The sequence below is a fragment of the Aythya marila genome (genome assembly GCF_965140915.1).
Source record: "Aythya marila genome assembly, chromosome: 8".
NCBI lineage: Eukaryota > Metazoa > Chordata > Aves > Anseriformes > Anatidae > Aythya > Aythya marila.
Window position 1 is genome coordinate 7938031 of NC_139049.1, and position 24216 is coordinate 7962246.

Sequence of the window (24216 nt, forward strand, 5' to 3'; positions counted from 1 at the left end):
AAGATGTGTAAATATTTTATACAGTGACAAAACATTGTGTGTGGGGGGGAAGCAAACGAATTGTCAAAACACCTTGATAGGTTAATAGCTTAAATTTCTTATGTATGAGCTCCTACTGTTCCAGAAGGGCTTTCGAAGTGTGACAGGTTGGTTTGGATGGATTAATATTCCATAAGTATTTCAAAGACTTTTCAAGTTACATTCAACAAGTTCTGTTCTTACTCAGTGGTGTACCCTGACTGCTGTATGTTTGCAAATATTTGTAGAGTCCCTATTGTATCTGAATTGAGCTTTTTGAGATATTTATTTTTGCATGTTCTATTTGTTACTTCAGCCTATTTCTTTCTGCTTTCTTTCTAAATGTGCTTTTAGTGCTATTTCTTGCAAGATTCCAAAACTATTTATAACTACTGATTTAAATTTCTTTTTTTTCAACTCCTGCAAAAGGCAATTAAAAAATCATTTCATACAAACGCAGAACATCTGAGTTGGAAGGGACCCACAAGGATCATCAAGTCCAACGCCTGGGTCGCTAAAGGATCACCCAGAAAAATCAGATCATGTATCTGAGAGCATTGTCCAAAGTTGATTGCTTTTATTGAACTATGCTTTTATTTCCTAGATCCATGCGTTCTTAATGCAACTGCTCTAAACAATAACAACCTAGAGTTAAAATGGAGACAGGAAGAATTAATGTTCCTACATGGTGACCTCATAGAGTTTGAATGTAAAGAGGGATATGATTTTCCCCAGACTACCCTTCCATCTCCTGGGAGGACGCAGTGTAACCATGGGAGACTGAAATACCCAAAATGTGTCGTTAAAGGTAAAGCAATATTTTGTTGCTTGTCCTTTTGAATTCATCAGTGTCAGACCTATTTGGAAACATTTGTTCCAGGAAAATAAGTGTGAACTTCAGGAAATTTCATCAGAAAAGTATATTGTTTATCTGGTATTAAAAGGTGCATATTTCTGCTTCATATTTCAAGATGACTGTAGTTGACTTTCAGAAATGGGTGTTCAGTGGCATAGTTGGCTGTGAGCCAACTATGGGAGGGAAGTGGGGAAGTGGTATGTGGCACGAGGACTGGGAAAGCACCACAACAATGCAATGTTGACACACTATGTGTGGAAATTTTAGGAAGTAGTAGTTCTTTGAGGCTTATAATGCTAAACTTGAGAATGCATAACAATCTGGAGAACTTGAGCAAGGGACAAGAAAAGGAGAAAGCATTTTAAGAGAATGTCTGTAAAGGATGAAAATATTTAAAATATAGAAATATGTGAGTTCCACTCAGTAGTTAATTATTAATCTTAAAATAAAAGTAAAGCAAACAGTTGTATTTGCTATTTGAGAACATTGCAGCTATTCAAATAATCTGCTGTAACTACTTTGTAGGATTGCTTTGACATTTGCACGTTTGTACTCCTGGGACTCTGGCCTGTGAGAATGTTGCACGGCTGCAGATCCAATGAAAATTCAGGAAGACAGAACATGCTTGCCTCACGTCAATTTTGTAAAATAAACATAAAAATGCACAGTGATCTCCTGTCACTCTGTGTCTGAGAAGAGTCTCTTTCCCTTTCTCTGTACTCTCCCAACAGGAAGCCAAAACCAGAAGGAAGGTCTCCTCCCAGCTTTGTCATCTTAAACATTCAGCAAAGAAAGGGGGGGTTGGTTTGTTTGTGAAAGGCACGATAAGAATAACTATTTTGTGTTTCTGTTAGTGCCTTTCCTCACTTAGCAGAGCCTTCTAATAGCATCAGAATCGCCATGTATCTCAGTTCTGTTGTTTCATGGCAAAGGTGCTAGTTTGGGAGCAGGCAGATGAAACGATGATGTTTCTTCACCGAGTTTGGCACATGCAAATGTTTTCAAGATTGGTCTTGTATTGGTTAACTTTTCTGCTTGCATAACGACCTTGTGTTTATGCAAGATTTCTGCCAACTTCAGCAAAAAGCCATTTGGATATATTTATACACTGTCATTTCTGTATTCCAGTTAAGTTCTTGCCTCCTCCTTTGAGGAACTCTGAATGAAGCAAGTGAATATTTGGGAAATATCAGAAGACTCTTCTCCTTAAAGAGCAGACCTACTGGAAAAGGAGGGAAAAGGATTCAAGTCTGTCTCTGGAATATTTCTTGAGAGTAACATTTGAAGCGATTTCCCACGTTTGAAGAGATGGTGATTTGCTTTCTGAAGTCATGATACAGAATTGCTGGATTTTAGAAGTCAGTCAGTTCTCATGGGCCTTGGATGATTACAGGATAGTAATTTCCATGGCTTGGACAGAACAGGAGGATAGTATTTTCTACTCTGACCTTTCTGTTCTAGAGCACATGCAGATCTACGACCCCATTCCACCGATCCTGCGTCAAAGCGACACCTTGGCCCCATGAGAACAGCCACTCCAGCCCATTGTCAGGTGCTGGATTCTGGCTGCTCCTGCACGTAGTGGGCTCAGGCTCCTCCGCAGTGTTGGACATCTGTACATGGAGTTCCTCTTCCTCTGTCCTATTGTTTCCACTGTAGGCTGTCAGCATAAGCTGGCAAATGTCAAAGAGCAAATTTGTCCACTGCAGCCTTGCTACCCCGCTCGTAGCAGGTTCATCTTTTCAGAGCTGGGTAAATACAGCCATGTTCTCTCTTTCCTGAGCCATACCTTCAGGCAGTCTTCAGCCCATGTCATCAGTGCAGCAGGCTGATCTTGCCGAGCATCCTCCTGTAGCGAGTCAAAGTAAAGGGATCAAACACATCTTCTGCTAGGAACAGTGGGTGTGGAGATAAGATCTTTTAAAATCTGCCTATATTTTCTCAACCAAAAAGAAGAAAGCATGATCTTGCATAGGCAGAACGCTTGTGCTTTTCTTGTTTTGTAAAAAAAAATCCTATCTACATGCCTTATAATGAAAATGATGCAAACATATTAGAGCTGACTGGAAATGGCTGCTGGATCAACAGTTGCTGTTTTAGGAAGGTAATTCAGTGTGTTCCAGGAACCGAGTTACAAATGACAGCTGAAGTTAATGATCTATTCACTGGCAGGAATGGTGGCAGATAACAGAGCACAGACAGGAGTGGCCTGTTCTCCTGGGTGACCATGGTGCCAGTTGAAAGCGGACCGCAGGAGCAGGGCCTCTTGGTGCAATACTAAACACAAAAGCTTCTGAGTGGAGAGCCTGATCTTTGTGAAGCCCAGGAGGATAAGAAGGTGAGGAAGTGAGACAGAGATGGCCCACGGTGGTATCTGAAAAGCTTTGTCATATGCTGTTTGTGGGGTTCTTTGCTTCATATGGCCTTTGAGAAGGGCAGCTGGGATGGGGCTTTGAGCATCCTGGTCTGCTGGGAGGTGTCCCTGCCCATGGCAGGGGGTTGTAACTGGATGATCTTTAAGGTCGCTTCCAACCCAAAGCATTCTGTGGTATGACAAAACTCCAGGACTCCATAAGCAACAGTGCTTAGGTCATGTTGGGCTAGTAATTCAAGTATTAAACTAGTATTAACGTAGTAAGCTTTAGTGTTTTTTTGGGAACAATACAGTCACTGCAAAAAAGAGATGTGTTCTATATTGTGTTTTATAAAGACACTGAGTATTTGGTGATGGGTTTCATAAGTGTGCTGTGTCAAGTTCAGTCTGAAATGTTTTGTGAAAAATTACTGAAGAATTCTTGCAACAACTGCTTGTTTATCGTCTGTGCGGAATGTCTACTGTGTTGCAAGATAATTAGGGGAGGAGTTTGCAAGGGCAACCCTCGGAATGGTGGGAGTGGAATACAAGTATATGCAATTTGGAGTAGGGGAAACAGCAACTGTTTTGCAGGGGACATCTTTAATTTCTAAAACGTGGAAATGACATTGCTGCACCTCACGACAGGGTTTCTGCTGTGGATGTGTTTTGCTACACATAAAGGTAAGTCTTTAAATGGAAATTCACGCTTTAAGTGATGTGTAGTGACCGGTGACAATCAAGAATAAGGAACTGAAAAATAAATTATTTGTCACTTTTAATGGAACCTGTTTCAGAAGTTCTAAATGAGAATTATGTTTTAGAATGTCATATTTGAGAATACATGCCTTTTTTTTTTTTTTTTTTTTTTTTGGTTTGTGTTCTCTTCTTTGCTTTGTGCCTGAACTTAACGGCTCACATGGCAAATCTGACTTATAACTAGACATAACCCCCTCAACATACATGCATATAAATTCCTTTGTATTTCATTTGAACTGCTGTTATTCTCAAAACATGCTATTTAAATGCAGAATTCTGATTTGATTTTAAAATATTGCACAACTCTTAGGGTATTTTGTCATTTCAGTAAGTTCTGTGATGAATGCAGCCTGAAGAAGCTCTTCACTGAATATGTACCTTTACTAAAATGACTGGTTTTAAACTCTATTATTGATCCATTTCATAGTCTTCAGCATATCAAAACTCTTCTCCCTCCACACAGGCACATCTTAGAAGTGCTTTCCATGCACATACCTTATACTTTGAAAGAAAGATCCAAGTTCTTTCACTTGAAAGTGATGGAACTAATTTTGGTAATTTGAGACAAACTGATTTGATGAAGGAACTAAAGACAATTGAGCATCATGGCTGTAAGTGTAAATCACTAGTTTAGTATAACACTGGAAAACAAGAGCCGTAATCTGAGAAATTCAGAAGTTTATTCATCTGTTCAGTTCAAGTGTTTTTACTTTAGTAACTCCATCTTATGTGAAGACTGTCAAAATAGTACAGAAGTACACATTTTCTTAGAGCAAGGAGATTTATTAGTACAGTCTATTCCCAAATGCAGGGATATAGGTTATCTGAATATTATTCAACTCCCGTGTAGCACCATTCTTTGGAGATCTGATTACTCTGCAGTATCTATCAGATGAGAAGAATTTTTTTATATTTTCTGGTGGAACAGCATGCAAACACCGACTTGTCATTCATTTTGAAGAAATTGGTGGTAGGAATAAATCAGGATATAAACAGCAGCATGCAGCCAAATAACAGAAACATGTGCACAGCTTCTGCAGGAGCAGCATGTGAAGACCTACCTCTCATTGAGTTTGGCAAAATTGTTAGTGGCGTTAAATCCGAATATGAGGAAAATGACAGAGTACAATACACATGCGACCCTGGATATGCTTTATCAGGATCAGAATGGGTAACATGCCATGGAAAAGTCTGGATGCCTGGACCACCTCAGTGTTTGGGTAAGGGTAATTTTTTTTTGCTGTTTGACTTGGCAACGGTGGACATTTCTCATTCTCTTGCACCATGTACCATTACCATGTACCGTGGTAACTCCCGTGTCCTGCAGCTGTCCGTGACCCTGTTTTGAGTTGCATTGAACGTCTGTGGTAAACAGACAGCAGGAAGAGTCCTGCAGGTGCTCCTGTTTTCACCCATCTGTTTCAAGATGCTTCTTCTTGGAGTCTGACTTTTTTGGACCCTGCAGTAGTCTACTGCACGTCAACAATAATAAAGGTTTCATCTCACTTGATCTGTGTATGTTATCTAGTGGCTGCGTGGTTAGTTAAATTCCCCTAGACAGTGGTATGTCCTGATGCTATAAAAGGCATCTTTTTTGGTGGGAACAATACAGTCATTCTATGTGCATCGCATTACCCAAAGTTTCAAGTTTGCATATCTTTTCAGAAAGACCATGTGGAAGTATTCCAGCAGTGGCCAATGCTGCTTTTGAAGGCAGGAGCAAGGAGAAGTATGAGCCTGGTGAAACAGTTCGCTACCAGTGTCATGAAGGATTTCAGGTCACTGGTCCCCCTGAAATTTTTTGCAGAAGGGGAAATTGGTCAACACCACCAACCTGTGAAGGTATAGGCTGTACTTCTAAGTAGTCTATGATCCTTCTTAGTCTTCCAGGAACAGTAATTAATGTAACGCCAACCGATATGTGCAAGTGAGTCAGACCAGCAGAGCTGATCATTGAGTTGCTTTTAATAGATTGCTACAACACCTGTTTTTCTGGTCCCTGAGAAGCACCAAGCAGAACTGATCAGCAAAGAAATCTTTTCCCCTTCTGGACTGAAGCCAGTAGCCACAGCTTCGCTCACTGCTTAGATTAGCAGTCAGAGGATTATGGAGGAAAGGGTGCTGGCTGCAAAGAGTGACATAGCTGGTAGCCTTACATATTTTAAATTTCAGTCTATGAAAGTTACCTTCGAATAGTAAATAAACCATTTTGTTCTCCAGCGCTTTGGCACACAATGCTGTATGGCATCGGTCTGCACATTCAGCTGGTCTCTGCAGCTCCTTTCCTCTTTTTTAGTCATTTTAAGCAAAAATACAAAAATAAATAATAATTGCTTGATGAAGCATTGCAGAATGAAAACCACAGTATATTCCTTTCCTACTTGTAGAAAATAACCTGCCTTACACAAACCACCTGTCCTCATCAGGAATAACGGTGATTTTGAATGCGCTATTCTGTGATAGCCATATTCCTGTCCTACGACTCTCAAATGCACCCCTCTTTTCAGATGTTTGCTGTGGACCCCCACCTGAAATTCCCAATGCTCATATTACCAGCCCTCAGCAGCAGAGGTATCTTCCTGGTGCCAAAGTGCATTATGAATGTGAAAGTAATTCACAAATTATGGGTGTAAATTATGTCACTTGTTCAGATGGACACTGGACAAAAGTGCCAAGTTGCAGAGGTAGGAATTTGTGCTTTCATTATGGGTGTTTGCTTCGTGGGGACTGTTTGGATTACCTTAAAACTAGAAAGACATTACCTTTTTTAGTTTTGTCTTCTTTGTGTACTGCAGCTTTGTACCTACTACTGCTTTCTTGCACAGAACTTTAATTTAGCTTAATGCTTCTAGAAATACTATGGGTATTTTCATCAAGAGCAAAAATATCTTGAAGAAAAAAGGCCTAGAGTATGCTGACTTGCTATTCTTCTCTGCAATACAAGTAATTTCCAGACTACACCATTTTACTGAGCTTCACTAGAAAGATGTGTAAGGGCTCCTATGTTGTGTTCAACGCTGTCAGAGAGTATCGGAATGGCAGAAGCACTAGAGGAGAGAAACGGGTGCTCTTCTCTGAGGCTCCACTATGACAGAGATGCCAGCAGAGCCTCAGGAACTAAAACATGCAGATCGGCTGGGTTCTGCAATGGCAAGAAGGTTCCTCTGAAGAGGAGCTGTGCCGTCCTCCTAGTCCCTGCCCAAATCTGTGGCTTGGGGCTGAACAAGTGCAACGTGGCAGTCATACACCTCCATGGAGTCAACTTTACTTACCTGTCCCATGAGTAGTACAGGCTGATAATGTCTTCCAGAGCTCTGCAGTTCAGCAGAGAGCCAGCTTGGCTGCTACATCTGTGATTCTGAGAAGCGCTTCGGTTCTCAGCAGAGGGCCATGGCCTTGCAAGGAGGCTTTTTGTGGCATGTGGTGTAGCTGCAGAAACGTTGCCTTTTTCTAGAAGCTCTCACTGTCCCGGTCATCTCCTGAGAATCTGGAAGGTGTTCTGCTGCCATTGTCATGTTAATTTACATTCCTGGGGCTCACAGTGCCCCTGAAATCCAAGGAAAAAAGGGGGGAAAAATCAAGTGATGTTGGTAAGGCAATATTGTCTCTTGCACTTAATAACATCATCTGGGGAATAACACAATGATTCTCGTAACTGTACTTTGTATAGGGGAATACGTGAGGGTGTACAAATTGTGTGACATTTAGGTCTCCAAATTTCAGTCTCAGGACTGTGAGCAAGTGCAACAATATCTGTCAGACTCAGGAAAAAGGGATTTTCCATGGTATCTCTTTATTCGTGGTGGCAGGATGTGTTTAATGGAAGTCTACCAGATGGCTTCACTCAAGGGGTGCCACATCTGGAAAAGTACCGTGAGGCTGAGAGCAACTGCTGGCCAGCTCTGATTTTGAGACTGCAACCTTTCACTTCTGCAAATCTACTTTCTGAGAATGCCTAATGTGAAGAGAGTGAGAAATGTGCTGTCTGTGCTGGAGAACAGAGCTCACAGCTCTCCTGCTCTCTGACATCCTGAAAATTCAAGTGGTGCATTGCCTTTGTGAATGCCGTGTAATTGAGTCAACTGTTAAATTACCTGCGGACCGTAGCTGATGGGTGAGCTAACTCCTGGTACCACGTTGGTGCCCAGGATTTCACAAGCACATTGAATAATCTCATTTGATTTCATGAGGCATGTGCTAGGTTTCAGCACATGAACAAATACAGTGTCATTTGACTCGGACACTGCCCAGCTGGCAGTTAAATGGGGTGCAGACATACCAGATGAGTTAAGATCGGGCTCCCTATTGTGGTTGCTGAGCACAATGCCAAGTGCAAAGAGCAGCATTACTGGTGCCAGTGACCCAGTGCAGGATCTTCTCAAAATGACGCCCGTTAGAATGCCAGGCTTCAGAGCAGGGTGGTGCTTCAACAGGTATAAAAATCCAAGAAGCTGCAGGGCCCGACTTTTAAAAGTGAGTAAGAAATCAGGCATGATGCATTCATGCTGGCTTGCATAGTCTCCTCAGTGGCTGTAAGTGCTCCACAGAGGCAAAAAGCTATCATCTCATTAGGAACCAAAATGGTACAGCCCAGTGACATTTGTTCTGGTTTGCAAACTGATCCACTCTTGTCCCTGTTCAGGCAGCACAGGGAGCGGGGGAGAGTCAGGCTCTTCTGCTGCAAGAGCTGTGCCAAAAACACTACCCCATTACGTAGGACCAGTGCAAGTCCTGCAGAAAGATGCAAACACTCCAGCAAGGAAAAATGGATGAACTGGTAGTTATGAGTCCTGGCAGCAGATGAATGAGAAGCTTTTCCATTTACCAGGCATTTGGTGTCAAGGTGACAGTTTTCTCTCTGCTTTCCTCCAAGTCTCTCGAAGTGCTGCCTAGCTGGTCTTCTGAAGAATTTATAACTAGGCTTCTGTTGCAGCTAAACTCTGATGGCTTGCTTTCTAACAGTTGTTGGTCTTCCAGGGGAAGGTGGAAAATGTGGCCCACCTCCAGATATTGAAAACGGAGACATCCTTTCCTTCCAGTTGAAACAATACCCCCAAGGTGCAACACTGAAATACAAATGTGCAAGTTTCTACATCCTGAAAGGACCTGAGCAAATCACCTGCATTGACGGGCAGTGGACAAATCCCCCAGTTTGCTTGGGTAGGTGGAAGCTGGTGCTGCGTGGCCCAGAGCTGTGTGAGCTGCTCTTTGTCTTTTTCTCAGGCCCTGTGTGCGCTGCATTTTTGTAGCAGCACTTGTGCTGGGGCTGCGATGCTGACAGGGCAGAAGAGCAGCTGATGCTTCTCCTGTGCAGAAGGAATTTCCTCCGGAGGTCAGCTCCTGTAGCTGCCTCTGCTGCCTGCTGTCCCTCCCTGTCCCCAGTCACCAGCAGATCCAGGAGGGTGGGTTGGTCTGAGTGCAAGGAAATCCAGGGCCACGAGGGAATGAATTTGAGAAGTGCTGGGACGAGGGCAAGGAGAGAGCCCAAAAAAGACACAGGGAGGTTCATTGCTGAGTGCCCCCACCCCAGGCTGTGCTTCCCCCTTGCCCTGTGAGACTGTCAGAGGGCAAAGGCCTCTCCACAGCGGTGTGTGGCGACTCAGCCATCATTGTTTTTCCATTTTGCTTTGTTGGATGCATGATGTGTCTGCATGAACTAATGATGTTCTTCCCTTGCCTTTTCCAAGTGGCTTGTACAACATCTGAAGAAGATATGGACAGAAACAACATTGAGCTGAAATGGAGTGGAGAAAGAAAGCTGTATTTAAAATCTGGCGATTTTGTTGAATTTGATTGTAAAATTGGATATGTGCAGGACCCAGCATCTTCCCCCTTCAGAGTGCAGTGCATGGATGGGACATTAGAATACCCATGGTGCAAGCCAGGAAGTAAGTCACCTCCACTCTGTCACTGCTTGGCCGCTGCCTTGGTGCGTTTTTAGTGCAGAAGCTGAGAGGAAAACCCCTAGCAAATGTGCCTGGGGAAGAAATAGCGGGGCACCAAGGTGGGAGAGCACCCTGCAAAGCTGCAGGCCATGAGGGGAGGTTCCCCCAAGAAGCCGCTGACTGGTGTATCAGAGCTGGAAAGGCTCCTGGGGAACAGGCTCGCTGGGGCTCATCAGGGTTACTGGTGCTGGGCCTGCCCGGCTGGTTCCAGGCAGGACGGAAGGGCTGCTAAGTTCCCTGCAAGTGGCTTCCCTGAAATTGGAGGGTGCCATGGACTGTGGCAGGGCTGAAGAGAGGGAGACCATTTCCTTGCAGGCTCTCCCAAGCCTGCCTGTTCATGCAGGGCTTTGTCACAGCCTTAGGGATAGAAAAGGATCTTGAAGAATCATCTAGCCCAATCCCCTTCCTGAGCTGGAACACATAAATCGGGTAGCAGAGGAACGCGTCCAGGTGGGTTTTGAAAGTCTCCACTGATGGACACTCCACAACTCCCCTGGGCAGCCTGTTGCATTATTCTTTCATCCTCACTGTAAAAAAGAGTTTTTTTCTCACATTTAAGCGTAATCTTCAATGTTCTGGCTTGCACCCTTTTCCTCTTTATCGGTCGTTGGGTGTCACTGAGAAGACTCTCGCTCCATCCTCCTGACGCTTGCCCTTTATATATTTATAGTAATTAATAAGGTCACAACTCATTCTCTTCTTTTCAAGATAAAGAGACCCAACTCCCTCAGCCTATCCTTGTAAGGAAGAAGCTCCCCTCCCTTAATCATCCTTGTGGCTCTGCGCTGGACTCTGTCAAGCAGTTCCCTGTCCTTCTTGAACTGGGGACCCGAACTGGATGCAATATTTTACTTTTTTTTTTTTTTTTTTTTTTTTTTATCTTCCCCAGAGGTCTGTACAGTGCTTGAGACAGCTATGGAGAGCAACAACATTAAACTAAGACAGCCAAGGAGAAGATCTTACATGTATCGTTCTGAGGAGTATATTTTGTTTACATGCAAGGATTCCTACCATGAAGTTTCAAACCCAGAGGATTTTAATGCCCAGTGTCAGGACGGAGTAATTAACTACCCCCGATGTGAATGTAAGTGCTCTGTGTGGAGGGTGCAGTGCTCTGTAAAACTGTGGATAACAACCCAGCAGTGCAGGCTGATAACTTCTTCCAGAGCTCTACAGTTCAGCAGAGAGCCAACTTGGCTGCTACATCTGTGATTCTGAGAAGCGCTCGGGTTCTCAGCAGAGGGCCATGGCCTTGCAAGGAGGCTTTTTGTGGCATGTGGTGTAGCTACAGAAATGCTGGCTTTTTCTAGAAGCTCTCACCATTCCAGTCATCTCCTGAGAATCTGGAAGGTGTTCTGCTGCCATTAAGCGATATTCCTGGGGTTCACAGTGTTTAGAAACACCCATGGTCAAGGAAAAGAGATGGGGAAAGGAATCAAGTCACATTGGTAAGGCAATATTGTCTCTTGCGCTTAAGAACATCATCTGGGAAGTAACACAATGATTCTCTTAACTGTAGTTTGTGTAGGGGAACATGTGAGTGCCTACAAATTGAGCGGAGAAATGTCTCTTTTCAGATGTGACGTGTGAACCTCCTCCAGAAATTGCTGGTGGAAAAGTTCAAGGTGCTAAAAAGCCAAGGTATTTGCCTGGGGAGACAGCTCACTATCAGTGCTGGCAAGGTTTTCAGATGATGGGGGCTTCCACCGTAACATGTCAGAATGGGACCTGGACAGAGCGGCCCCAGTGCAAAGGTGAGTTCTCTCTCTCTCTCCATGTAGTAGACTGTCAGTGAAGACTGCCCTCAAGCTAGCTCAGTGGCATTCAGGTCTCTATGTGTTAGACCATCATCTTTTTTCCATGTAGCTTTGTTGAGAATGTCTGTCCTGTTGGAAAACTCAGAGGGAGAGAGCACATTGCTAAAAGAGGTTTGTGATGTGAAGTACATCTATAGGCTTTTGGGGAAAAATGTATCTGTTGCCTCTGTATGAACTAATGACATTCTTCCCTTGCCTTTGCCAAGCATTTTGTATGACATCAAAAGAAGATATGAACAGAAACAACATTGAGCTGAAATGGGTTGTACAAAGAAATCTGTCCATAACATCAAGAAATTTTATTGAATTTGATTGTAAAATTGGATACGTGCAGGACCCAGCATCTTCCCCATTCAGAGTGCAGTGCATGGACGGGACATTAGAATACCCACGGTGCAAGCCAGGAAGTAAGTCACCTCCACTCTGTCACTGCTTGACCACTGACTTGGTGCATTTTTAGTGCAGAAGCTGAGAGGAAAGCCCATAGCAAGTCTCCTCTCCTCTCCTCTCCTCTCCTCTCCTCTCCTCTCCTCTCCTCTCCTCTCCTCTCCTCTCCTCTCCTCTCCTCTCCTCTCCTCTCCTCTCCTCTCCTCTCCTCTCCTCTCCTCTCCTCTCCTCTCCTCTCCTCTCCTCTCCTCTCCTCTCCTCTCCTCTCCTCTCCTCTCCTCTCCTCTCCTCTCCTCTCCTCTCCTCTCCTCTCCTCTCCTCTCCTCTCCTCTCCTCTCCTCTCCTCTCCTCTCCTCTCCTCTCCTCGTCTCATTATTTCTCTCTTTTAATTTTTTTTTTTCTTCCAAAGGGAACTGTAGATTGAGTGAGATGGCTATGGAGAGGAACAATATTAAACTAAGATGGTCAAGGAAAAGATCTAACATATATCGCTCTAAGGAGACTATTTTGTTTGAATGCAATTCTCCCTACCAGGAAGTTTCAAACCCAGAGGATTTTGAGGCACAATGCCAGGATGGAGTGATTAACTATCCGCGATGTGAATGTAAGTGCTCTGTGTGGAGGGCGCAGTGCTCTGTAGAACTGTGGATAACTGTTGGGAATTAGCATAGAGGACGTGGACATGTACTCGTGGAACAATTGTTCCATTTGGGCTTGCTTTAAGCAACCAGGGGTAGGCCTTAGAAATCTCAGGGCTTGCTGTAGCTGAGCAAACCAAGCTGCCAGAGTAACTGTGAGAAGCTCCCACGGCAATGACTCCCACATCGCCCAATTAAGGAACTCAGAAAATATTGTTACCAGCAGCTGGCCTCAAGGACTAGGTCTACGTGACCGCTAATCACAAAGGGGGTTGTTTTCTGACTGCTAATCAAAAGGGGGGTTCTTTTCTTGCAGGTGGGGTTGTTTTCTTATAGTTGTTCGTCTGAGTGCTCTTGACCAATAATCTTGTGTGAAACACTGTCCGCCCCTGTTAAGTTCACTATGAAAGTTAGGCTATTCGGGCAATAAAATGGAGCAGCATGATCTGACTCAACTGGTGTCTGTCGTGCTTTCGGCTGTGCTTCGCAACAAATGGCGCCCGAACAGGCTGAGACCTGAACAGAACCTGAAAAGGACATGCAGCGGCGCAGGAACAGACATCGCAGAGGGACACCAGTGGCGCCGGCACATCGGAACGCAGGGACACCAGGAGACCAGCGGCGTTGGGACCAGCGGCACCGGGACATCGGCGTGGCGCCGGGACCAGTGGCGCCGGGGACCAGCGGCACCGCGACATCACAGCGCTGAGACTGAGGCATCGTAGCGCCGCCGGGACATCGGAACGCTGCCGGGAGCCGGGACAGCCGGGACATCAGAGTAGACATCGGACCGGCGCTGGAAGACCCGAGGTACACGTACTGACCGACGCTGCAGGGCTGCCACTTACGAGAGACACGGACAGACCTGCTGGATGCCAGACACCGACCCGGGAGCACTCTACACAGGACTCACGGTGTGACGTGGCACTCACAGTGAGAGACGCGGGAAACGGTGGGACGCGGGGACGTGGGGACTCACGGTGAGAGACGTGGGAAACGGAACCGTGCAGGAAATTGAAGTAATCGCGGTGGAGGTGAAAGGGACGATAATCCCCGTACCCGCAGTCTGACAGGTGAACGGGACATAACGGGACATAAACGCGGAATCCCCGCACCCGGGAGCACCTATAGAGGGTCCCTGCCAGTCACGTGTCCCGCAAAGGCTGCAACAGCATAAATAAAGGCTGCAACAGCATAAATAAAGGCATGGAGAGACAAGCGGCGTATGATTTGCTCAAATGCTTTTTAGAAAAGCGGAGCACGCAGGGTATAGACTGCAAAAAGGATTTACCAGGATTATTAGCATATGGAGTAGCACAGGGTTGTTTTATCAATCCGGATACAGTTTTTGAACAAGCAGAGTGGCGCAAATTTGGGGACAAATTGTTTGATGAAGTTATTAATGACAATAAGACTGCTAAAAAATTATCGAAGCCTTGGAAAGCAGTCACTAACGCCTTAGCTATACATCAGGCTGAGCAGAGAATTGGTGCTGCCGCTACAGAGCGACTGGGATTGCCAGGAAGAACTGCTAGTGTTAACCCTCAACAGGGAGAGATGGAGGGAGCTGGGGATTGCCCATTGCCGCCTTCAGTGAGAACGATAACGCTGCCATCCTCAGAGTCGTCACTGGTGCTCCCGCCATCACCAGCAGCACTACCGACTCCTACTCCCGAAAGTGGGGAGATGGACGAGGAAATAAGAGAGCAAAAACCAGACAGAAAAAACACAAGCCCGTTTACAGACGGTGTTCAACAGAGGCAGAGGGTGTGGAACCAAATAGCAAATGAGGCCCTACGTGAGGGTGAACACGAGATAGCTGCATAATTGGTTCCAGAGGCCTTCCCGGTAATATAATCACCACCGGACGCCCAGGGTAATGTTACGGTTAATCTACTGAATTTGGACTGGAAATTGTTAACTCAGCTGCGGTCCACAGTAAATGACTCAGGTCTGAAAGGTGAACCTACGAGACAGATGCTGGACTACATTTGGGGAACAAATATTTTGCTTCCAGGAGACATACGCAGCATAATGAAGTTAATTTTGACCCAACACCAGCAGCTCTTATTTAATGCCCATTGGCACGCTGCTTGTCAAGAAGCAGTCGCAGTGATAAGAGCACCGGGGGACCCTTTACATGGGGTCACGCTGGAAGAGTTGATGGGGATAGGACCGTATTTTAGGACAGAAGCACAGGCATTGCTGAGACCTGATAAAGCCAAGGAATCAATGAGAATGGCCAGAAGAGCATTGGATCGGATAAAGGGGCCAGGGGGAATACCTTCCTACATGGGAATCAAACAGGGTAGAGAGGAACCATTTGGGCTTTTTATTGATCGCGTAGCAAATGCCATACAGGCGGCAGGGGTGCCCGATTACCTCAAGGGCATGATATTAAAACAGTGCACAATTCAGAATAGCAACCCCTCTACCCGCACTATATTAGCTTCCTTACCTGGGACATGGACAATCGAGGAAGGGTTGGAAAGAATGGCTCAGGTACCAGTAGGCCCACAGGCTATGTTAGTAGAGGCAGTAAAGCAATTAGGTGACAGCATGCGAGAACAGGCACAGGCTGTGACAGAGCATGTTCAGTCTACACAGAGCCAGGTCCTTGCAGCTCTTGCATCTTTGCAAACCGCCGGTTCACGCTCTGGTGGTCAAGTACCACCCCCTAGTAGCCAATTACCACACCGCTGCCGATGTTATCGTTGTGGTGCTTTTGGACACGTGAGACGATACTGCAAAGCTGGGGCAGTATGGTGCTCAAATTGTCAGTCGAACAATCACAATGAAGCGGCGTGTCGACGCAACGTGCCGGGAAACGGCCAGAACAGCGGGAAGAGTCGCAAACGCCTCCCGCAGCCGCTCCGCTCTCGGCTCCGGCGCCGGCACCGGCCGGGGCAGCGCGGCCGCGGGCGGCCACCTCTCGGCTGGGGCCGGTCCCGGTCCCTGTGCCCGAAGTTTCCCAAGCCCGCCCCGCCCAGGCGGAGGATGCAGCAGGACGGCGCGGAGCAGGGCGGCTTCCCGTGGCCGGAGCCGCTGCCCGTGGCCGGCCCGGCGCTGCCGTTCCGCTGCCCGCGCTGCGGGGAGCGCGGCCGGTTCGACAGCCTGGCGGCCCTGCGGGCGCACCTGCAGCACGGCCACGGCCGCGGCGAGCGACGGGCGCCGGCCGGGGGCCGCCCGCTCCTCCCGCTGCGGGACGCGGCGCCGGGCTCGCCGCCGGAGCCCTGCGGCCGGGGCAGCGCCTCCAGCCGCGGGGCGCCCCTCGCCGCCTTCTGCGACGCCTCCGGAGAGGGGCGGCCGGAGCCGGAGCCAGAGGCGGCCGGGCTGGGTCCCCGCCTCGTCGGCTACCTGCCCGCCGCCGACCCCAAAGCCTCGTTGGAGGCGCATGTCAGGGCGAAGTTCAGCAGGATGGTGGAGGCCGTGGACAAGACGATGGAGAAGCGGCTCGACAGGCTGACCGGGGAGCTGGCCCAGAAGACGGCGGAGCTGCTGGAGGTGCGGGCGGCCTTCGTGCAGCTCTCGCAGAAGAAGCAGGAGGTGCAGCGGAGGGAGCAGGCGCTCAGCAGGCAGGTGGACGTGGCAGTGGAGATGATCGCGGCATTGAAGCAGCGCCTCAGCGAGTCCGAGGGGGAGCTGCACAGGAAAGAGGAAGAAGTTGTTACTTTCAACCACTTCCTCGAAGAAGCGGCAGAAAAAGAATTGTGGGGAAAAGCCAGGCTCCAGCGCTTCATTGAGAACCTGCTGCAGTGCGTGGACCTGGTGGAGAGGCAGCTAGAGTATTACCAAAACCAGCAGATCGCCTGCAGCCGTATAGCAGACGTTACACTCTCTTTCCTAACTAGTAATCATGTATCTCATCCATTTGTGGTGAATGGCCAGTGGCAAAAAGAAAAGGGGGAGAGTAAGGGGCGGCAAAGACAGAAACGGTACCAGGAGGATGCCACTGACACTGACGGCACGGGTAATAGCAGTAGTATAAGTGACACAGGTGCGGGGCGGCGGTGGGCGCCAGTGTCCTGGAGATGTGATGGTGAAAAGGACTGTGACAGTGCAGAAGATGAAGAGAATTGTGGCATTGTGACTTGTAGTGCAGCAGAATTTACATGCAGTAGTGGGCAATGTATTTCCAAAAGCTTTGTCTGCAATGGTCAAGGTGACTGCTCCGATCACTCGGATGAATCTTTGGAGCAGTGTGGCCGCCAGCCTGCACCTCCGGTGAAGTGTTCTGCGAGTAAGGTGCAGTGCGGCTCAGGTGAATGTATCCACAAGAAGTGGCGATGTGACAGAGATCCTGATTACAAGGATGGAAGTGATGAAATTAACTGCCCTTCTTGGACCTGCAGGCCAGACCAGTTCAGGTGTGAAGATGGGAACTGTGTCCATAGGAGTAGGCAGTGCAGTGGTGTGAGAGACTGTCTGTATGGCACTGATGAAGCAAACTCTAACAATGTTATTCAGTGCTCTGGACCTGGTAAATTCAAGTGCAGAAGTGGAGAATGCATAGATATCAATAAAGTGTGTAACCAGCAGAGAGACTGCAAGGACTGGGGTGATGAGCCCCTGAAGGAATGCATCATAAATGAATGTGACTGTCCAGCTGGGTTTGAGTTTGTAGACAAGAGAAACTGTGGAGATATCGATGAATGCCAAAACCCTGGTATCTGTAGTCAAATCTGTATCAACCTGAAAGGTGGCTACAAATGTGAATGTAGCTGTGGCTATCAAATGAATCCTGCTACAGGAACCTGGAAAGGGCCATATGGGTATAGAAATACAAATAACACCTGTGATTACAATGACACTGCTAAGCAGGGTTTAGGGGTTTATGGCACGGAGACAAGTGGTAACATCTACAGTGTTTGGAACAATTGTACAGCTTTGGCCTTACCTCCTGATGTTTTTCTGATTTGTGGGGATAGGGCCTGGCAAGGTATTGCTGCAAACGCTATCAGAAGTCCATGTTACTTAGATAAACTCATTGTATTTGCTTCTAGCCTGTTGCAGTTGCATGAAATCACCAAACATAAATGGGCATTGCTTGCACCGGATTGCAATGATAATGTTGAATTGTGCGGGGTTGCAGATAGAGCAGCATTGGCAATTTTAGTGCTTGGAGTGGCATCTGTGGCCGCACGTAACAACTGCTCGGCTGCAGGGATCAGCTGCAGTGTGGACGCCCCTAGGTGCACCCTGAGCGTTTTGTTTGGAGGGGACTCCACTCTCAGCTGCTTGCCGCAGGAGCAGACAAAGATCTCCTGTAGCTGCAGACAAACAGTATGTTTTCAGCTGCTGGAGGGATACTAACTGGAGTGTTAATAATTGTATGTGTTATTCTTAAATGTCCAGGTATTTTGTGTTGAAAGTATTTGTGTAAGGGTAAGGTTTTAAAACAAAGTGTTGCAAGTCACTTCACGAGGAACACAATGAGAGACAATACTTGTTTGTTTGCTTATCATTCTAAATTATATTCTTGTGGTATGATTGAGGTTGTGGTATGATTGAGGGTGAGATGTGCCAGAGGCCTCTGGGTGTGCTCTGTATGTGTGATTGTACTGTGTACTGTGTGAGTGAGAGCGCATTTTAGCCATAGTACAGGTTATCGTTGCCATAGTGCAGGATTCCGGAATATAGCCATAGTATAGGTTACTGTTGCCACAGTGCAGGATCCCGGGATATAACCATAGTGCAGGCTAAAAGCATAGGAAATTGGTGCCGGCAAAAATCATAGGAAAATGGATTTATTACAGCGCTTTTTAGAAAAACGGGCAGTCGATTGTAAGCAACTAGCAGGGCTAGTTGCAATCGGTCGAGCAAAATCAAGTTTCACAAGTACGGAGTCATTGTTTGAAGTAGCCACTTGGAGAAATTTAAGGGAATGTACTGTTTAGACCTTTTTGATCATAATGAGTTAACTCACAAATTAATTACTTTCCTGAAAGAGCACGTGAGAAAGAGTCAATACGGTATCAATCCTTTCAATCAATGGTTCACTGATTTGTTTGAAACAATGCATAGATGGTTACTGGGATTAGTCAAAGGGGGATTAAGGATTCTGTTCATTGTGGTGTCAATCATCATTACACGTAGTATTGTGATAAATGTGGTTAAAGGGTTACTAGCAAAAATGTTATAGGGATTTTGAAGTGGTGCCAGGAACAGGTACCCAGTGGATCACTGCAAAATGGACTGCAGCAGTTTTAGAATCTGCACACGCCGAAGACGACCATGAAGAGGTTCCTGATAATCATTCTGACAATGACGTGGGCTGTGACACCTCAAGGACTGTCAAGAACAGCCTTCGATCACCATCAAGTGATTAGGCTTAAGTGTGTTACTATTAAGTTGTGTTACTTACTATTAAATTGTGTTACCATTAAGTGCTTACAGTAATTATAGTGTTATTAGGGTTAAGTTGTATAGTTGTGTTATGTTGTGTATTCGACATCTGATGTAAAACCAAGTACTGCTTGTACAAAAAGAAAACGGGGGAATTGTTGGGAATTAGCATACAGGACATGGACATGTACTCGTGGAACAATTGTTCCATTTGAGCTTGCTTTAAGCAACCAGGGGTAGGCCTTAGAAATCTCAGGGCCTGCTGTAGCTGAGCAAACCAAGCTGCCAGAGTAACTGTGAGAAGCTCCCACGGCAATGACTCCCACATCGCCCAATTAAGGAACTCAGAAAATATTGTTACCAGCAGCTGGCCTCAAGGACTAGGTCTACATGACCGCTAATCACAAAGGGGGTTGTTTTCTGACTGCTAATCAAAAGGGGGGTTCTTTTCTTGCAGGTGGGGTTGTTTTCTTATAGTTGTTCGTCTGAGTGCTCTTGACCAATAATCTTGTGTGAAACACTGTCCGCCCCTGTTAAGTTCACTATGAAAGTTAGGCTATTCGGGCAATAAAATGGAGCAGCATGATCTGACTCAACTGGTGTCTGTCGTGCTTTCGGCTGTGCTTCGCAACAGATAACAACGCAGCAGTGCAGGCTGATAACTTCTTCCAGAGCTCTACAGTTCAGCAGAGAGCCAGCTTGGCTGCTACATCTGTGATTCTGAGAAGCGCTCGGGTTCTCAGCAGAGGGCCATGGCCTTGCAAGGAGGCTTTTTGTGGCATGTGGTGTAGCTACAGAAATGCTGGCTTTTTCTAGAAGCTCTCACCATTCCAGTCATCTCCTGAGAATCTGGAAGGTGTTCTGCTGCCATTAAGCGATATTCCTGGGGTTCACAGTGTTTAGAAACACCCATGGTCAAGGAAAAGAGATGGGGAAAGGAATCAAGTCACATTGGTAAGGCAATATTGTCTCTTGCGCTTAAGAACATCATCTGGGAAGTAACACAATGATTCTCTTAACTGTAGTTTGTGTAGGCGAACACGTGAGTGCCTACAAATTGAGTGGAGAAATGTCTCTTTTCAGATGTGACGTGTGAACCTCCTCCAGAAATTGCTGGTGGAAAAGTTCAAGGTGTTAAAAAGCCAAGGTATTTGCCTGGGGAGACAGCTCACTATCAGTGCTGGCAAGGTTTTCAGATGATGGGGGCTTCCACCGTAACATGTCAGAATGGGACCTGGACAGAGCGGCCCCAGTGCAAAGGTGAGTTCTCTCTCTCTCTCCATGCAGTAGACTGTCAGTGAAGACTGCCCTCAAGCTAGCTCAGTGGCATTCAGGTCTCTATGTGTTAGACCATCATCTTTTTTCCATGTAGCTTTGTTGAGAATGTCTGTCCTGTTGGAAAACTCAGAGGGAGAGAGCACATTGCTAAAAGAGGTTTGTGATGTGAAGTACATCTATAGGCTTTGGGGGGAAAAATGTATCTGTTGCCTCTGTATGAACTAATGACATTCTTCCCTTGCCTTTGCCAAGCATTTTGTACGACATCAAAAGAAGATATGAACAGAAACAACATTGAGCTGAAATGGGTTGTACAAAGAAATCTGTCCATAACATCAAGAAATTTTATTGAATTTGATTGTAAAATTGGATACGTGCAGGACCCAGCATCTTCCCCATTCAGAGTGCAGTGCATGGACGGGACATTAGAATACCCACGGTGCAAGCCAGGAAGTAAGTCACCTCCACTCTGTCACTGCTTGGCCACTGCCTTGGTGCATTTTTAGTGCAGAAGCTGAGAGGAAAGCCCATAGCAAGTCTCCTCTCCTCTCCTCTCCTCTCCTCTCCTCTCCTCTCCTCTCCTCTCCTCTCCTCTCCTCTCCTCTCCTCTCCTCTCCTCTCCTCTCCTCTCCTCTCCTCTCCTCTCCTCTCCTCTCCTCTCCTCTCCTCTCCTCTCCTCTCCTCTCCTCTCCTCTCCTCTCCTCTCCTCTCATTATTTCTCTCTCTTTTTTTATTTTTATTTTTTTTTTCTTCCAAAGGGAACTGTAGATTGAGTGAGATGGCTATGGAGAGGAACAATATTAAACTAAGATGGTCAAGGAAAAGATCTAACATATATCGCTCTAAGGAGACTATTTTGTTTGAATGCAAATTTTGGTTCTGGGAAGTCTCAAACCCAGAGGATTTTGAGGCACAGTGCCACGATGGAGTGATTAACTACCCGCGATGTGAATGTAAGTGCTCTGTGTGGAGGGCGCAGTGCTCTGTAGAATTGTGGAGAAGAAGGGAGGGTCAGCTTTAGGGGCCTTCACTTAACCCTCTACCAGTTTGTGACTGTCGTGGGGCTGCTCCTGTTCCAAGGGGCCTGGGGAATCAAACTGAAGCAATGGGAATGCTAGGCAACTTTGCTGTCCACTGCTCTCAAGAAACATGGCTATGTGCCAGCCTTGGTGTTCATTCCTTTTCTATTTTCTCTCTTTACATTGCAGCGTATTTTGGAGAAATGGAAAGGGCATGAAGGAACCCAGCTGGAGAAATGAAAGATCCTTTGAGCAGCCCAGTGATTTGAGCATAATTTTCCCTGGAGTTTGCTGTTTCATTGTGCTGTGTTTGCAGCTTAGCCAATGTTCTGTGTTGGAATTTGCCTTTTTTTTTTTTTCCCTTTGAATTGTTGATGATTGTTTTGATATGTAACCATTTTTGTAAAAGTATTTACATTTTATCAATTCAAATGTAAATTTGACTGTACTTCCTTCTTACTTCTGTTCTGTATTCATCTCACTGTTATTTTATTAACATTTGCTTCCTGAAGTAGGCTGGCTTTGGTGGCATACTGAGACATGAATTAAATTGTGCAGCTAATTTGCTCATCAGCAAGTAGTGTGTATGTGTGCGTGGTCGTGTTTGCTCTAGCTTCTTCTCCATGTGCTTGCCTGGAATTTCGTCAGGGGTCATGGCAACAAAGAACTCTCTAGTGATGTGGTCACTCATTGAGACCTCCTGCTGATATTTTGCTGTGGCAGTACCTTTGATTATGTACTACTGGGGATGTGACACTCTTAACTGAAAGGCCCCTTGTGGCCCACATCATGGGGCCACATTTCAAAGAAAGGATTTTCATTCTTTGAATTTTTTTCTTGTTGTTTCTCTCTGTATCTTTTGAGGATGCATTTCAAATCAATGGAGAAAAATATAGGCTCTTATTCCTTCATTTATTGTATTGGAACTAAGCAATTCATGATTAATGTGTCTCAATGTTTTTACCTCAGTATGTAATAGAATTATTTCCTTGTTTAGTATACTTTTTCACTGCAGATCACTTTTGATTATATCTTTTAATAAGTGAAGATAGTGTGAGTTTTGATAATGGAATGAAATATTAATGGCTTGATAGGAAGCATGGATTTAATATCCTTCGTTGTCGGTAATGATTTTTGTATTTTTTATTTAGCTGGGAAGTATCAAACAAGTATCTTTTTCTTCACATGCTTGCTCACTTAAAATATTGATCAGAGCTTGACACAGAACTGTTCTTTGTATAAAATGGTATAACTCTTTCCTTGATGGTTTGTTGGTGTTGGATAACTACCATAGAAAGGTACTTTTTGTTAAAAAAATGTATCATGAACTCTGTGTCTTTCGAGTTCTACTGTATTTGTACTTCTCTTTGTGTCTTATTTTATAGAATACACAACTTAACAACAACTTAACAAACTAGCACATGTCTCCATCTGCCAGAATTTTATCCGGCAAGATTATTTTTCCTTAATTTTATAAATATATATATCCATATTTCATTGTTGAAGCTTGTGTATATTCTTTCAAGAAGATAGTGACATTTATTCCCCTTACCAGAAGAAGGTGAAGGTCTCCTGTTCCTGTCAGCCCTGCAATGAAGCATTGAAATGGGGAATAAGTACCAGTCATCAGAATTACAGATTATACTGAAAATTCCTTGAATTAGGCAATATTCATGTAAATCATGATACCAATGTTTTGTTTTGGGGAACAGATGATGGAAAGACATCTATTTTCAAGAAAGTCTGCATCATTCTTGTTGAATAGTGGCTGTCATTTTTAACAGTCAGGATAAATAAGGAAAATAATTTTCTTTTTTTAGAGGTAATATTTCCATCTGATTATTTGATAGCAGATTTGACTTTCTTTTCTTGATTGTTACTTACACTGGCCATCTGACAGGAGTACTGATGCCAGCAAGGAGCTCTTTACTGTGTGATCACCTTGACCTGGATTTTTATTCAGGACCAGAGCAGGTAAATTACATGTATATCAGCATATTTCAGGTATGTTTGAAATAATATTTCATTATCACTGGAATCACTTCATTGATGTATACAGATGGATGCTATGTCGCACTTCAGATACTATTGTTGCTCTCACTTGGTTGCAGACTTTGTGCATTTAGATGGATTTAGCTGCATGCCAGTCACATTGGAAAAAGGAGTGTTTCATTCATTCTTTTCTGGTCCAAATTGGAATTCCAAATATTCCTTTTTTCTCCTTTTGGTTTAAGGTTGGAATACTTTCATGTGCCTCTAAGATCAGAAATGAGAAGACTGTAGTTCTTACTTTAAGATCCAGTAGAAAGCAAATGAAATTTCTGAGAATAATGATGGGACAAAACCACTTCAAGTCTGTGAACTGCCATCTACCTAGAACTCCCATTAAAAGCAGAGAGACTGTTTGCTAGACCAATATGTGCCTGGTTTGGATTGGGATAGTAGTTCTAGTAGCTGGTATGGTGTCGTACTTTGGATAGAGGGTGAGAATAATACTCATAACACACCGATGTTTTAGTTGTGCTGAGCAGTGCTTACACGGGGCCAAGGACTTTTCATCTTCTTGTGGTGCCCTGCCAGCTGGAAGGCTGGGGGTGCAGCAGGAGCTGGGGACAGAACCAGGACAGCTGACCCCAACTGGCCAAAGGGACCATATATGTGGGACCATTCCATACCATTTAAATTGATACTGAACAATAAAACTGGGGCAGAGGGGCAGGGGGCAGCCCTTGGTTAGGGACTGGCTGAGCACTGGCCAGCTGATGATGAGCAATTCTACTGTGCCTCACCTGCTTTATTTA

General features: G+C 45.4%; 2 protein-coding genes across 4 annotated transcripts; both read left to right on the forward strand.

The window, feature by feature from the left end:
* Nucleotides 1-3810: 3810 nt before the first annotated feature.
* LOC309880628 (coagulation factor XIII B chain-like) lies at nt 3811-23879 on the forward strand. 3 transcript variants are annotated; one of them, XM_082765746.1, is made up of 14 exons: nt 3811-3911; nt 5018-5206; nt 5652-5828; nt 6494-6670; nt 8964-9146; nt 9674-9874; nt 10821-11015; nt 11509-11685; nt 11955-12155; nt 12545-12739; nt 20202-20378; nt 20649-20849; nt 21155-21349; nt 21605-23879. In XM_082765746.1, the coding sequence occupies exons 1-14, from the start codon at nt 3851-3853 to the stop codon at nt 21631-21633; spliced, it is 2358 nt and encodes a 785-aa protein (XP_082621872.1). In that variant the 5' UTR covers nt 3811-3850; the 3' UTR covers nt 21634-23879. The 3 variants fall into 3 exon arrangements, with proteins under 3 accessions (XP_082621872.1, XP_082621873.1, XP_082621874.1); XM_082765747.1 differs by lacking the exon at nt 6494-6670; XM_082765748.1 differs by lacking the exons at nt 5652-5828; nt 6494-6670 and having other exon boundaries at nt 21605-23872.
* On the forward strand, nt 13967-19102 carry LOC309880499 (uncharacterized protein; the record flags this gene model as incomplete). Its single annotated transcript, XM_082765486.1, has 2 exons — nt 13967-17439; nt 18936-19102. The coding sequence occupies exons 1-2, from the start codon at nt 14751-14753 to the stop codon at nt 19100-19102; spliced, it is 2856 nt and encodes a 951-aa protein (XP_082621612.1). The 5' UTR covers nt 13967-14750.
* Nucleotides 23880-24216: the final 337 nt, after the last annotated feature.

Excerpts from the sequence above, each read along its gene's own strand:
- LOC309880628 (XM_082765746.1), top strand. The coding sequence starts at position 3,851 with ATGACATTGCTGCACCTCACGACAGGGTTTCTGCTGTGGATGTGTTTT. Across the intron at positions 9,875-10,820 it reads CCCATGGTGCAAGCCAGGAA|AGGTCTGTACAGTGCTTGAG; the intron begins GTAAGTCACCTC and ends TATCTTCCCCAG. Across the intron at positions 21,350-21,604 it reads TAACTACCCGCGATGTGAAT|CGTATTTTGGAGAAATGGAA; the intron begins GTAAGTGCTCTG and ends TTTACATTGCAG.